The sequence below is a fragment of the Silurus meridionalis genome, chromosome 2 (assembly GCF_014805685.1).
Source record: "Silurus meridionalis isolate SWU-2019-XX chromosome 2, ASM1480568v1, whole genome shotgun sequence".
Taxonomy (NCBI): domain Eukaryota; kingdom Metazoa; phylum Chordata; class Actinopteri; order Siluriformes; family Siluridae; genus Silurus; species Silurus meridionalis.
In genome coordinates, this window is record NC_060885.1 from 33,975,406 (window position 1) to 33,990,862 (window position 15,457).

General features: G+C 41.0%; 1 protein-coding gene across 1 annotated transcript in view; it reads left to right on the top strand.

The window, feature by feature from the left end:
• Nucleotides 1-894: 894 nt before the first annotated feature.
• The window catches only part of wdr11 (WD repeat domain 11), a 63,663-nt gene continuing 49,100 nt past the window's right edge, over nucleotides 895-15,457 (top strand). Inside the window, 5 exon segments of the mRNA XM_046873015.1 lie at nucleotides 895-1,205; nucleotides 4,418-4,529; nucleotides 5,875-6,035; nucleotides 11,702-11,867; nucleotides 14,711-14,813. Coding sequence (XP_046728971.1) covers nucleotides 1,120-1,205; nucleotides 4,418-4,529; nucleotides 5,875-6,035; nucleotides 11,702-11,867; nucleotides 14,711-14,813 — 628 coding nt within the window. The 5' untranslated portion in view covers nucleotides 895-1,119.

Consider the following 15,457-nt stretch of genomic DNA (forward strand, 5'->3'; position numbering starts at 1 on the left):
ATAGATTTGGGTCCGTGGCTGTAGTGAATTGTAAAGGCCCTAGTGAAGCTACAGTAAATGTCATAATTGTGCACAGGGACGTTGTCATGATGGATCAGGCTTCACTCTCCAATAGTTTGCTCATCAAGGATAAACAATTTTAATGAACTTATCGGCAATAAACCTACACATTATTTTATACAGCCTTATAAGCTGCTTTGAGACAATGTCCATTGTAAAACACGATTTACAAATAAAAATGAATTGAATTCTTAGTTCCAATGAATTCAAATCCTGATGCTCCAGCATACAATAACATTCAAGATAACTGGGACGAATAATATACATTTTAGTAGCTCTCAAGTGTCAGCCATATAGTGAAAAATCTGCAGGTTCTCTTCTCAAAGCCGCCTTTAAACCATGCATCATGATATCTTCATCCCTCTCCTCTGAAGGTTGTCACTGATGTCACACTCACTGGGTTTTTTACCTTCAAAACCCTACACAATGTTTCAGTCATCAACTCATCAGCTGTTTTCCTCTGCCAGATGTTTCTGTCTGATGTCTGTTTATAAACACGCCAGTGGTTTCTCTGCCTAGTGTTTGTGTAATGCTTGTGAAACTTTTCCTCCTGTTTTTCTCCTTTTCAAAATGATCTGTTCTTCTCTGCCTGGGCATCATTTTGGTTCATACATCTAAGCGATGTCAGGAGGAGGAAAACCCAGTGCATGTGAACAGAACACACTCACATGTAGTCAATGTTTAATCAGGTGACGTAACAGGACACACCTGGGCAAGAAGGAGCGGCACCGGTCAGTCACATGGTCACTTGAAAAAGGGGTGGGATCAAAAAGATGCAATTATAAACGGAAATACATGGAACCACAACATGCAATATTTAATAATCGCCTCAAAAACAAAAATTTTTATTATCTACGAAAACACAGATAATTTGAGAGGAACGTGGCGGAGTTTAAGGAACGAAGGAACCATATGTGCGAGTAGTCGTTTCCTGACCGAAACCATACAGTGACGCACCTCAACTTACTTCCTGTTTACAAGTCAATCTGACAGCCATTCATTTTTAAAACCGAACTCAAATCCGGTTTCTTTCATGCAGCATCGAAAACATTTAAAGTCATGATTCCTTACACTGTAAACATTAAACTCGCTGCACGGACTCTCACCGGGACTCTCAATCTGCAGAACAAAACTGCAGTGGACTGGTGAGCGGTGTTTCCTATGTAGCATAGCGGCTAATCGGTGCTTCTTGGTTTCAGATCTGCTCGTGCATAATGTTTTATTATTATTATTATTATTATTATCCCTTGTTTAAACCGTGAGCGATGCTGGATCATTCTGAGATCCGTGACAGGTGTGTTTTCAGCGTCTATGAACGCTGTCATTCTGCGTCTGTATCATGTTTTCCATCCAGCTGGACTCATGGACGTGTTTCTAAACACCTGCCATTTATTTACCTTCACTTTATTATTTAATTTATATAGAACGATTCTCTGAATAGAGCTACAAGTGCTGTGTTTCAGTGTCAGATGATTTGTGATGTTTGTTCAGAGTTCAGAATGGGAGATGAGATCAGAGATCAGTTATTTTCTTTATTTCTTTATTTACCTATCCATCTTTTAATCTTGTGTGTATATATATAGTCCTTGCTGCAAAACCAAAATAGAAGTTCCTAACCCGGATATAACAACTCCCCAAACTGAACAGGCTCCGCCTATGTGGGCGGGGTTTAAATAGTGATGATGTTGGACTCCACCCCTGGACTATTTTCTGAATAGTGTATGCAGATTTACTCTAATTATTATTTTTTTCAAGTTAGTCTATTATTGATATTTTAGACACCCGTTATAAAGAGGTTTTGCAGGCAGTTGGAATATATAAGTTTAATGCCTATAAGTGTGTTCCTTATGAGTGAAAAAAGGGAAGAAACCTTAAGAGGAACCAGGGAACCTGATCCTCAACACTGAATGTCCATTTATTACAGTTCCACCTTTCTTGAGATGTCATGTTCAGTAACAGATGCATTCACATTTACTTGTGTCTTTATCCAAAACAACTTACTTTTATCTCATTTATACAACTGAGGAATCGATGGTAAAGGGCCTCGTTTAAGGGCCCTGCAGTGGGATTTGAACTCCTGACCTTCTGATCAGAAGGCCAACATTTTACACTGAGTTACTGTTTCTCTTTTTCTAACATTTCAGGTTAAAATTCTTTACAGATTTAAATTGAACAGAGCCAAAAAGAATAGAAGGCAGTTAAAAGTGTCGAAACTGAAGTCATGTTTTGGTTCAGATTCTGTCCAGTTTGGGGGCGAAGAAATTCAAAACATAAAAATTCTTGTTGTTTTTATTAACACACTTTATTATTATTAACATTTGTGAACATCAACAGTTTACATTTTTTAAAACAATTTTAAATAAAAAGCCTGCTCGTTTAAAAAATTATAATAATAATAATAATTATATATATATATATATATATATACACACACAGTACAGACCAAAAGTATGGACACACCTTCTCATTCAAAGAGTTTTCTTTATTTTCATGACTATGAAAATTGTAGATTCACACCGAAGGCATCAAAACTATGAATTAACATGTGGAATTATATATGGAATTATATACATAACAAAAAAGTGTGAAACAACTGAAAAATGTCATATTGTAGGTTCTTCAAAGTAGCCACCTTTTGCTTTGATTACTGCTTTGCACACTCTTGGCATTCTCTTGATGAGCTTCAAGAGGTAGTCACCTGAAATGGTCTTCCAACAGTCTTGAAGGAGTTCCCAGAGATGCTTGGCACTTGTTGGCCCTTTTGCCTTCACTCTGCGGTCCAGCTCACCCCTAAACCATCTCGATTGGGTTCAGGTCCGGTGACTGTGGAGGCCAGGTCATCTGGCGCAGCACCCCATCACTCTCCTTCTTGGTCAAATAGCCCTTACACAGCCTGGAGGTGTGTTTGGGGTCATTGTCCTGTTGAAAAATAAATGATGGTCCAACTAAACGCAAACCGGATGGAATAGCATGCCGCTGCAAGATGCTGTGGTAGCCATGCTGGTTCAGTATGCCTTCAGTTTTGAATAAATCCCCAACAGTGTCACCAGCAAAGCACCCCCACACCATCACACCTCCTGCATGCAGAGTCCATCCGTTCACCTTTTCTGCGTCGCACAAAGACACGGTGGTTGGAACCAAAGATCTCGAATTTGGACTCATCAGACCAAAGCACAGATTTCCACTGGTCTAATGTCCATTCCTTGTGTTCTTTAGCCCAAACAAGTCTCTTCTGCTTGTTGCCTTTCTTTAGCAGTGGTTTCCTAGCAGATATTCTACCATGAAGGCCTGATTCACACAGTCTCCTCTTAACAGTTGTTGTAGAGATGTGTCTGCTGCTAGAACTCTGTGTGCCATTGACCTGGTCTCTAATCTGAGCTGCTGTTAACCTGCGATTTCTGAGGCTGGTGACTCGGATGAACTTCTCCTCCGCAGCAGAGGTGACTCTTGGTCTTCCTTTCCTGGGGCGGTTCGCATGTGAGCCAGTTTCTTTGTAGCGCTTGATGGTTTTTGTGACTGCACTTGGGGACACTTTTAAAGTTTTCCCAATTTTTCGGACTGACTGACCTTCATTTCTTAAAGTAATGATGAATGCAATGATTTATATATTTAACAAACTCGTATTTTATTCACAAAAGAACATAGAAAACATTTCGATTGTTTAAACAGAGGAAATGCACCAGTATAAGGAGCAGCCTGCTGTAGAGCACCAACTCTGTTACAGATCTTTGGGATGAATGTGAATGTGTGGAATGAGAAGTTTAAAAACTGGTTGTTTGTGATGGAGACGTGTCTTTAATCACACGTATTTTAATGATATTTATGTTTTAACATATGAATCTGCTAAATCTTTACTGACAAATCAAAATGATGAAATCTGACCAGTGTGGAGTTTAGATGGGATTTACTGGTCATCTTAATTCCATTAAACCAATACTCCTCTTCTTTCCTCCTCTCATCTTCTCTCCTTTTCTCTCCTCTCCTCCTCTCATCGCTTCTCTTCTCCTCTCCTCTCCTCTCCTCTCCTCTCCTCTCCTCTTCTCTCTCCTGCTCTCCTCCTCTCATCTCTTCTCCTCTCCTCTCCTCTTCTCTCTCATGCTCCCTCCTCTCATCTCTTCTCCTCTCTCTCCTCTTCTCTCCTGCTCTCCTCCTCTCATCTCTTCTCCTCTTCTCTCCTCTTCTCTCCTGCTCTCCTCCTCTCATCTCTTCTCCTCTCCTCTCCTCTACTCTCTCCTGCTCTCCTCCTCTCCTCCTCTCATTTCCTCTCCTTTCCTCTCCTCCACTCCTATTCTCTCCTCTCCTCCTCTCCTTTCCTCTCCTCTCCTCTTCTCTCCTCTCCTTTCCTCTCCTCTCCCAGGGGTTGGCAGGGTTTGATTGCTCAGGGATGCCACTCCAGCATCCTCGTTATCGACCCAAACACCGCTCAGACCATTCAGGTCCTGGAGAGACACAAAGCCAATGTTGTCAAGGTGAGTTTGAATCTCTCTCAGCGATAACAAGGTCGAACAGAAGTGTGATTTTATATATATTTACATACTGAAACGGGCAAAAAGATTTAGAGTTCAAGAAATATGCAGTTTTGCTGTTTTAAAATTGGGAGTTTTTATAACCAGGATTTGTTCAACAGGACTGTACACCAGAGAGAATGTGGGATTCATCAAAATCCAGTTATTTGTGAAAAATTTACTTAACTTGAGATGAGATCAAATCGGCAACTCCATAGAATCAAATAAAGACAATAGAGACTCTGTAACATGTCGTAGTGTTGAATGAAGATTCTTTTATTTAGAATAAAGATTCCTTGAGAGAGAATAGAAACCTTGAGAGGAACCAGATTCATAAAGGAACCCATCCTTATCTGAGTCACACTGAATATTCATTAATTATAGTTCCATCATTGTCGAGGTTCTCATCTGTTCACTGATAGACATAAGTTCACCACAAAAGACATTTGTCTCCCTTTAGCTTTGTTCTCCACGAAGAAAGAGATTAAAAAATAAGTAACACGAGTCATATCGCTGTGGAGAACATCTAAAGAACGTCCTGAGAGAGAGTGTGCTCCAGGTGTGCTGCTTATTCCGATCAGCTTGTTTCAGCCGGATGTGTTTTCTCTGTGAGTCTTCACGCTGAACTGTACCGTCTCCTATTTATTCATTTGTGTTTATTAAATCAGGGCCAGTGTTCGGGAATTAAACGTGACTTTAATGTTATCCGGCATGACAAACGTCCCGGAAGAATTAATCCCGTGTCATTTACGGTCACGAGCACCTTCTGCACTTTATCACTACCTTTCTGGTGCTGAAGGGGTTTTGTGTGTGTTTTTGTGTGTGTGTGTGTGTGTGTGTGTTCCCATGAGTAACGACCCATAAACTAGCCGCTGTTTATCAGAGACGGTTTCGGGCTCCGGCTGCTATTTCTCACCCTGCCATGCATTTTAATCCTGTAAACCTCAACACCACTACGGTGCTCCATTTCTCATCGTCATCCCGTGAAAACACGAGCAGGCAGATGGGAAGAGCAGACAAAACATGGCCCCCTTGTGTTTACTGTTTCAGCATGATCCTCAAACCCAACCCTTATGTTCTGTTCAGGTCATCATGATGTTGTCCATGTGTGTGAAGTGAACAGAAAAGTTAAAGAGCTCCAGCAATCCCACGTTTCCACCTTTACTGCCCGCAGTGTTAAAGCCGGCGCTGATCTTTCTGCTCCTACACTCATTTTGGGAGTTTGCCAGAGTTCGAAAGCCCAATTTTCAAAGTTAAATGAACTGCTTTTAAATCTTATGTGTGTGTGTGTGTGTGTGTGTGTGTTTAGGTGAAATGGTCCAGGGAGAACTACCACCACAACCTAAGCTCACCGTACTCCCTGCGCCTGGCCTCGGCTGATGCCGCAGGCAAAATCATTGTGTGGGACGTGGTGAGCGGCATGGCACATTGCGAGATTCAGGAACATTCCAAACCCATCCAGGGTAAGACATGAATCTAACATCTAACCCTTCAAAATAGTCTCCTTGCACAGCAATACAGCCTCCCAGCGTTCTTCTGGAGCGTGTCCTGAAAGGCTTCTTTTCCTAGCGTGTCAAGCACCTTTTGCATTTCGCGCCACGGTGTCCATACTGCGAGCCTGATCTTTATCTTCGGGTATAGGGCGAAGTCCGTAAATCTGGCGAGTAGGATAAATGTGGAAGTGAGATCATGTTGTTTTTGGTGTGAAACTCACGTGTAAGGAGGGCATGGTGACAGTGCGTACGTGGTCAGAATAGCAGGCGTGGTAACACGTGATGAGAACAGCACCAGCTGCACAGTGCATGTACACAGGATGACGTCTTTTTACACACTGACTTATGAAGGTCGGTGCTCCCTGTGACTGTGCGTGCAGCCTTGTGCTGCCACCTGTTGGCATGTTACAGAACTAGTCTTGAATATTTTTAAAACCACCTCATATACACAGACAGGATAATATAAACCACAAAGGTTTCTGAATCAAGATAAAGCTCTTCTAAAGTAATGGAAAGGCCAGAGTTTTGCTCATATACCTTCAAGTTTATCTGTCAAGCACGGAGGTGATCGTATCATTCTTATCAGGGATTATGTCAAGTCAAGTCAAGTCAAGTCAAGTTTATTTGTATAGCGCTTTTCACAACAGACATTGTCTCAAAGCAGCTTTACACAAATCAACAGTGATGGTGAATGGTGTGCATTTGTCCCTGATGAGCAAGCCGTGGCGACTGTGGCAAGGAAAAACTCCCTTAGATGTTATGAGGAAGAAACCTTGAGAGGAACCAGACTCAAAAGGGGAACCCATCCTCATCTGGGTGACATCAAGAGTTTGATCATAAATCTTTCAACAATACAGAACACTGGAGAGTGGGAACTAACATGATTACTGGAGTATAAGATTATAAGTAATGTTCTTTCTGCAGTCTTAAACAGTCTATATGGTTAGTAGCTCCGAGTTTTATAAGCTCAGCATTTGTGATCACCACAGATCCAGCATCAGCTTCTCCATGCCAGAGCCTTTAAACACTCCAGGAGGTCCAATGTCAAAACTCCACACATGTAGCGGGATCCAAATGGCACTGGTACGTCTCTAGATGGTTCAGGATGTTTGTGAGTTCGGCATCTACTTCTTTAAAGGTCCGTAATCATCACGAGGTGGGAGGTGACTGAGCTGGAGCAACCTCAGGATGCCTCGGGATGGGGAGAGAAAGAGAAGCAGTGGAGAGGAATTAGCGTAGCTGCTGTTCATGATATTAACAGCACAAGTTGATAATGTGCATGTGATCAGATGTTCTGGAGCACAAGGTTATGATGTGATGTGTGTTATGTGTAGGCTTTGCTAAAAGATACGTTTTAATCTACACTTAAATTGGGTGAGTGTGTCTGAGCCCCGAACACCGTCAGGAAGACTATTCCAGAGTTTAGGAGCTAAATGTGAAAATGCTCTACCACCTTTAGTGGACTTTGCTATTCTAGGAACTACTAGAAGCCCAGAGTTTTGAGATCTCAGGAGCGTGGCGGATTGTAGCGTGTTAAAAGACTGGATAGATACACGGAGCCAAACCATTTAGTGCTTTATAAGTGAGAAGTAATAGTTTGTAGTCTATTCGAAACTTAACAGGAAGCCAATGTAGGGACGATAAGATCGGGGTTATGTGATCATATTTTTTTGACCTTGTAAGAACTCTGGCTGCTGCATTCTGGACTAACTGAAGCTTGTTTATTAATGAAGCAGGACATCCACCTAGTAACGCATTACAGTAGTCTATTCTGGAGGTCATAAACGCATGGACGAGCTTCTCTGCATCGGATATAGACAACATATTTCTTAGCTTAGAAATATTTCTAAGGTGAAAGAAGGCTGTTTTGTAACCTGATTGATGTGATTTTTGAAAGACAAGTCGCTGTCTAAAATAACACCCAGGTCTTTTACCGTTGAACTAGTGGTTACAGAACATCCGTCTAAATGCAGGTTGAGATGCTGGAGCGTCTGTATACCAGTTTTGGGCCGATGAGCAAAATCTCAGTCTTATCAGAATTTAAAAGTAGAAAGTTATGGGTCATCCAATCTCTTAGTTCCTTAACACACTCAGTCATCCGGGTTAATTGAGCTGTATCGCCTGGTTTAGATGAAATATATAGCTGAGTATCATCAGCATAACAATGGAAGCTAATTCCATGCCTTCTAATAATATTTCCTAACGGAAGCATGTATATTGTGAAGAGCAGGGGTCCTAGAACTGAACCTTGCGGCACGCCATAATTTACTTGCATTAGCCTGGATAGCTCTCCATTCAAATCTACGAAATGGTAACGATCGGACAGGTAGGATTTAAACCAGCTTAATGCCTGTCCCTGAATGCCGATGTAATTTTGTAAGCGATCTAGGAGGAGATCATGGTCTATAGTGTCGAATGCAGCACTAAGATCTAGTAAAACCAACAGCGAGATGAAGCCTTGGTCTGAAGCTAAAAACAGGTCATTAGTTATTTTAACTAGAGCAGTTTCTGTGCTATGATGGGGCCTAAAACCTGACTGAAATTCTTCAAAGATATTGTTCTCTTGCAGGTAGGAACATAACTGTGCAGCGACAATCTTTTCTAAAATCTTAGACATAAATGGGAGATTTGAAATTGGTCTGTAATTTGATAACGTGTTTGGATCCAGATTAGGTTTTTAATGAGGGGCTTAATAACTGCTAACTTGAGGGATTTAGGGACGTGACCTAAAGATAGTGAGGAGTTAATAATATTTAGAAGAGGCTCACCAGTTGTATATAACACTTCCTTCAGTAATTTAGTAGGAATTGGATCTAACTGACATGTTGTCGATTTAGCTTTGGCAATAACATTATACAGCTCTTCCTGTCCTATACATGTAAAACAGTGGAGTTGTGGAGTTGAAGGTAACACTGTCTCAGGAGATGCTGTAAGAGGTTGAACTGCCACAATTGTTTTTCTAATGTTATCTATTTTTTCAGTGAAGAAAATCATAAAGTCCTCACTACTAAACTGTGATGGAACACAATTTTCAGAGCCCTGATTTGTAGTTAGTTTAGCTACTGTACTGAAAAGGAACCTGGGATTGTTTTTGTTGTTTTCTATAAGTTTGCTCAGGTGTTCAGCTCTAGCAGCTTTTAGCGCCTGTCTGTAGCTGAGCATACTGTCTTTATACGATTCTAAATACCTCCAATTTAGTTTTCCTCCATTTTCTCTCCAGATTACGTGCTGTTCTCTTGAGGGCATGTGTATGACTATTATACCAAGATGCAGGTGCTTGGTCTCTAACCTTTTTTAACCGGATAGGGGCAACGGTGTCTAATGTGCTAGTGAGGATAAGGTCTATGTTCTTAGTTATCTCATCAAGATTAATAGTAGTTATGGGTTTAGTGAGAAATTGAGATAAATCAGGCATGTTTTTTTTGCGGTGCCTTGAAGATGCAACCTGGCTCAGGAAGGACCAATGAAAGTTGGGAAGCGCCAAAGGTGCGGCTGCTGGGTTTTATTGCAACTAAGCAGGAGCCACACCAGACTGGTTAAACAGGTGGAATCAGGTGTGGGTTCAGCTGGATTAGAATAAAACATCACTCTGAGGATCACATTTGATACTCCTGACCTAAATTAGCAAGATGTTCATTCAAACCTGTTCCACAGAAGCTCTGAAGTGAAAGCTTTGAAAAAAGTCTGAGAATTGATACAAGTGCAGATTTTACTTTCCTACAGACAGATATGAAGCTCACGGACTTCATGAATCTTCATCCTTCATCCTTAGTACTTACCTGGTCAGGGTCATGGTGGTCCTGCAAATATCCCTGAGAAGGTACTTGAGAGAGGTATTCCATGTTGAAGAATTTATTAGAGACAGAATCCACCCTCCTCCTGACTTGTGTTTTTCCATCTTCTCTTTTTAGTAGTAGTGGTAAAGTTCAACAGCCACAGGTGCTAAACTTAAATACCATGGAGGTGTTGGGAAGATCGTTCTTTACCTGTGATTATTGCAAGCTGTATTCCTAAACCATAAACCCAAAAAAAAGGCGTGATGGTGAACAGTGTGACGGATGATTAGGTCTCATGACTATACAGTGCCTCGCTATCAATCTTCTGAAAATGGTTTTATTTGTTTCTCAGCTGAGGTGTGAATTGGAACTGCACACTGGTGTTTTAGAGAACTGTTCAGCTAAAACCTCCTGAAGAAGAAAAAGTTGATCTCATATGGACGCAGATCAGTCTTTACCATTGCGAGACGAACACCATGTAACACACCACATCAGACATTCTGCTGCTGTTGTCTGTCTTTGGATTGGATCCTTCATTTTGGTCTGACCTTCTTAGTCTTCAGACGTTTGGAGAGTATTTTGAACGTCTGAAATCTGGCAGATGTCAAGAAGCAAAGATAAGTTCAGCTCGAGGTTGATCTGGATGTTTGGAGACTGTTTTAAACACAACTCATTCTCAAGTTATAGAAACTTGAAATTTTGTTATTTATTCCTATTGAGTGAGCCAGAGGCTCAGGTTCAGGGAAAAGCTTCCTGAGAAGAGGTGAGGACGGAACCTCCAGAGATACAACCCTCAAAAAGGTTGGGGATTTTTAGGGTTGGATCTCTATAGATGAGATCTTCTACTCCATGGAGCTGGCTTTGTGCACAGGGAAATTGTCATGCTGGAACAGGTTTGGGGTCTCCTAGACATCCAAAGACCTCCAATATGACTGTGTGCCTCAAACTTGTGATAACAGTATGATGAAGAACGACATGCGTCTAAAAAAATCAGGTGTCTCAATAGTTTTTGTCCATACTGCGTATGTATGGATCTAAAAACCAACATAAACTCAGACCTCATGTGCCTTGAAGATGATCCATGGCTCTAAAAGAACATCACAAATGTAAAGTGGATAGTATCCCAAATCTCTGCCTCTTTTTTTTTTTTTTTTAAATAAATGTTTGCATCATTACTCCAATTCTGATCTTTTTTATCAATCATTTTCTTCATGGTCGCACAAAATTCTGATGAAGCCAAGATCATGTAGTTTGAGTTTCATTCCGATGTATTAGGTACGGATACAAATCCAGGTTTCCGAAATTTTCTGATTAAAATCTACGATGTGGAAGATTTTCTCCAAAGGAACCGACCAAAGGGGGTGCTGAAGTTCTTCTTTGGTGCTTAAGCTCAGCATTTTGAACATTTCAGCTTTTAATAATCTCACACCAGTTCAGGACACAGTTGTATATGTTGGGTCCTGTGTCTCACTTTCTTTCTCTTTAAAACGCCTCTTGAATCTTTTTTCATTTTCCACAGAACAGCCTCCTTATTACGTTCTTCAATTTACACAGGCATTATTCCCTATAAGCAGATTTAGCAGCTTTGGAGACCTATAAACTCAGTAGATGCAGGGCTCAGAGGAGATTTGTGACGGTTATTGCATTCTCTCTCAGTGTTGTGCGGTAATGACTTTGCTTATTTTTTACTCTGGCGCATTGCCACTGCATTGCTTTTCTTTTTTTATAGAGACACGTGCTGTATGAAGCTGTAATGATGTGACTGGGTTTTAATTTTATCCAAAACAATGTTGACTTTGATGGCAAGATTGTCATAATTTATAACACTGTGTGTAGCTTGGATTAACCCAGTCGTGTGTTTCCTCAGGGCCGAGGCAGTAACACTGAACGACTGTCTCCAGTTGTCCTACATGCCCTCGAAGAAGAGTCACATGTTGCTGCTGTACCCCAGAGAGATTCTCATCCTGGACCTGGAGCTCAGCCAGACGGTCGGAGTCGTGGCCATCGAGCGTTCCGGCGTGCCCTTCATACAGGTCAGTCCGATCCCAGTCTGATTCCAGTGTCAGACCTGTCATGCTTTCACACAACACCGCCCCCTAGCTGTTAAAATCTATGCACAGCTAATAGTCATATAAGAACCCGTCAGGGGTTCGCCTTCAATATGATTCACTGATTGACTCCGAATACTGAAATAACACATGGTGGTTCAAACAAAAGCTTTTTTTTTTTGTAAAGAAAAACGATTCGGTTTATTTGTGAACATAAACATTTTGCATTTTGTAAATAATTTAAAACAAAATGCCGCTATGGTTAAATAATATAGAAAATAATGATTTAATATTAATAATTAAAAAAAAAGGAAAAAAATTCAATAGAATTCATCAAATTAATCCACTAAACGAACTTGCGGTCCGCCACTTAATACCTTCCTGAGGGAACTCTGTTTTAAACTCTGTTCCGGGGGTTAAATAAACATAAAAAAGGATTGCATTTGGTACACATGTGCACCCAAATAAGTTTGGTACAAATATGTGTACCGTTACACCCCCAACAAAACCCCTGGAAACACACACACACACACACACACACACACACACACACACACACACACACACACACACACACACACACACGCACACATGCTGTTCTGCAAGAATATTTTAAATTGAAATGTAGAAAAGGTCAGTGACCCCTGTGGTGTCGTTAAAAAAAAAAAATTGATTCGAAACTTAACACACGACACCATTAGAGTTTTCCTGTAGACGTGTATATGATTAATGGGCAGAGGCGGTGAGTATTGATTGTTCTGACTCTTGCAGAGTCTCTGGTCTTTGTTTCTATAGTTACAGCAGACGCTGATGAGTGCAGTACATTTCATACCAAGTGAACAGTGAATTACTGTAGCCTACTTTCATGATGTGCACATGACTTTACACCACTTTTATGAATTTTTGATGAAGATTGGTTTGTGTTTTATGACCATCCCATTCCACATTTAGACCCCATGTTCTGTTATAATGAGCTCCACTCTTCTGGGAAGATGTTCGAATAGATGTCAGGTAGTGATGTAGGTGAGAAGGTGAGGAGGGCTTGGGGGGTGCAGTCAGCGTTCACATTCATCCCAAAGGTGTTTAATAGGGTTTATTGAACGAGATCTTCCTCTCCAACCCATGTAAAGCAGATCTTCATGGAAAAGTCAGTGCACAGGAGCATTGTCATGCTTGAACAGGTTGGAATCTCCTAGACATCCAAAAACATCATGTACACTTGGGTGCCTCCAACTTTGTAGTAATAGATTGATGAAGAATCACGAGTTAATATTTTTTGTCCATATTGTGTAGGGATCTAAAAACCAACATGAACTCAGATCTAATGTTTCTCCAGGATGCTCCAAGGATTCATAAGAACATTAGGTAATGTCCATGATAATAAACCTAACCTCCATTGAAAAGTATCCTATATGCATGTGTTAATCAGGAGGTCTGTTGCATCATTACCCAATTCTGCTCTTTCTTATCCTTCATTCTTCAATTTTCCTTCATGGTTGAACAAAATTTGATTGGAGCCAAGATCATGCAGTTTGAGTTCCATTCCACACACATGCAGAAGGCGTTTGAGTTCTGATTTGATTTATTAGATACGGATACAAATCCAGGTTTCCGCACCTCATACAAAAGTGTCTGAAGTTGGAATTCAAATTCTGTGATTGAATTGAAAGAACTTAAGTGTCCTGCATGGATCCTCATTTGGAATGAACTGCACCCACACCCTCCTGTAGCTGAATATGCAATAAGTCACGTTTTAAAATTCAATGTATGGTCTTCCCTGAAGAATGGCTTTTATTATAACCACTACATGTGGGACAGTATTATGGGATGTTATGTTATGGGTTTAGCTGTATGGCATGCGGTGTATGTCCTTATTTTATTAGTCTTTTAATTTTATTTTAAGTTTGAGGTTGTAGGTCCTGAGTTAAGTGCAGTGACACACACACACACACACACACACACACACACACACACACACACACACTAGCTCGTGGGCTCGACCTCTGTATCACCGCGTGTTTTGTAGGTGCTGTAAAGCTCGTGTCTGTCAGGAAGAACATTTGCATGACTAATGGTGCAGCTGCAAGAACAAGGCTGGAGCGAGCGATCGATCGTGGGAGCGGGCAGCTGGTCAAAAAACCGACACACACACACACACACACACACACACACACACACACACACACACACACACAACCCTCTTTCTCTCAAAACACACCGTTTTTCCTTTTTTTTGGCTTTGGACTTTTCCTCATATTTCCCCTTGATTAAGATAAGCACATGGAGCGAGAACGCGTCGTTAACCAGAGAAAAGATGTTTTCCTGTTTCCTTAATGACGTCATAATGTCAGGTCCGAGACCTTCGCCTGTAGCCACATTGAAATGATATAAAGATATTAAAACGCTGTTATTCAGACAGCTATCGTCAGCGTTTCGATGGAGCGCACATTAAATTCTTTACTATACGCAGCTCGGGTACTAATAAGTGGACTCGTGCTTTTGAAATGGAAAACCCAAATGACCCGAAAGCTTTTAATGCTTTTTATGCTTTTTTTGGTACCATCATCATGTCTCTGCACAGAACGAATGCTGATCGAGTCGCAATCTTGAAAAAAAAATTCATGCGGCAGAATATATTCGCTTTGTGGAAATGTTTAAAAAATAAAAAACGTCATCTTGATCATAAATCGGTATTTCCTGTGTTTTCTATGGTTATAGATGAATTAATTACAACTTTCATTTAGCTCCGCCCCCAGGATGTTTAATAACCCTTAGAGTCTCTATGGAATGAGCAGGAGTTCCCACGCTATGTTTTTGCGTCCACGCAGGTGATTCCTTGTGCTCAGAGGGACGCTCTTTACTGCCTGCACGAGAACGGCTGCATCACGCTGCGTGTCTGCCGATCTACTGCTCTATCAGCGGAGGAACCAGGCAAGAACCTTCACACCTTTTTAGAACTTCCTTTTTCTTTTCGACCTGTAACAGTTACAGCACCATAATCATCCAGACTCTATAGTGATGGAGCCACATGGTGGAATGGTACTTAGATTAGATTTGAGCATTTTATTTATTTGTGCTGAGTTTTCACAATGTTGGAATATGGTATTTGTTTTGTACAGAAAGATCACCACGAATGCAACGGTTACATTCTTCTAATTCATATCATCTGTTGTTCATTTCTGAGCAGTTATGATACGAATTGTATCTGTATATGTTTCTTTTGGGCCAGTGATCTTATTGTAATTCTTATGACTCACTTGATAAAGTCTAGTGGAAATCAGTAGAAATGAAAAGCCTACAGTTTTAAAACCCGGAATAATAAAACTGTATAATAACGATCTCTAAATCTTCTCTCAGTTTGGAGTCTGAGCTGTAGACTGAAATCTCGCCCCTGCTGTGATTACATTCCTGCAAAATATCGACTCGGGATTTAATGCTGCGAGCTGGAGAACATGACCTCCAACACGACCGCATTGTCAAAATAACCTTAAAGGCCACTTTAATTATCGCCTGCCGCGGCACTGCTACGGTCTGATCCACAGGAGCCCAAAGTTTTTTCTACAAAGGGCCAAAAA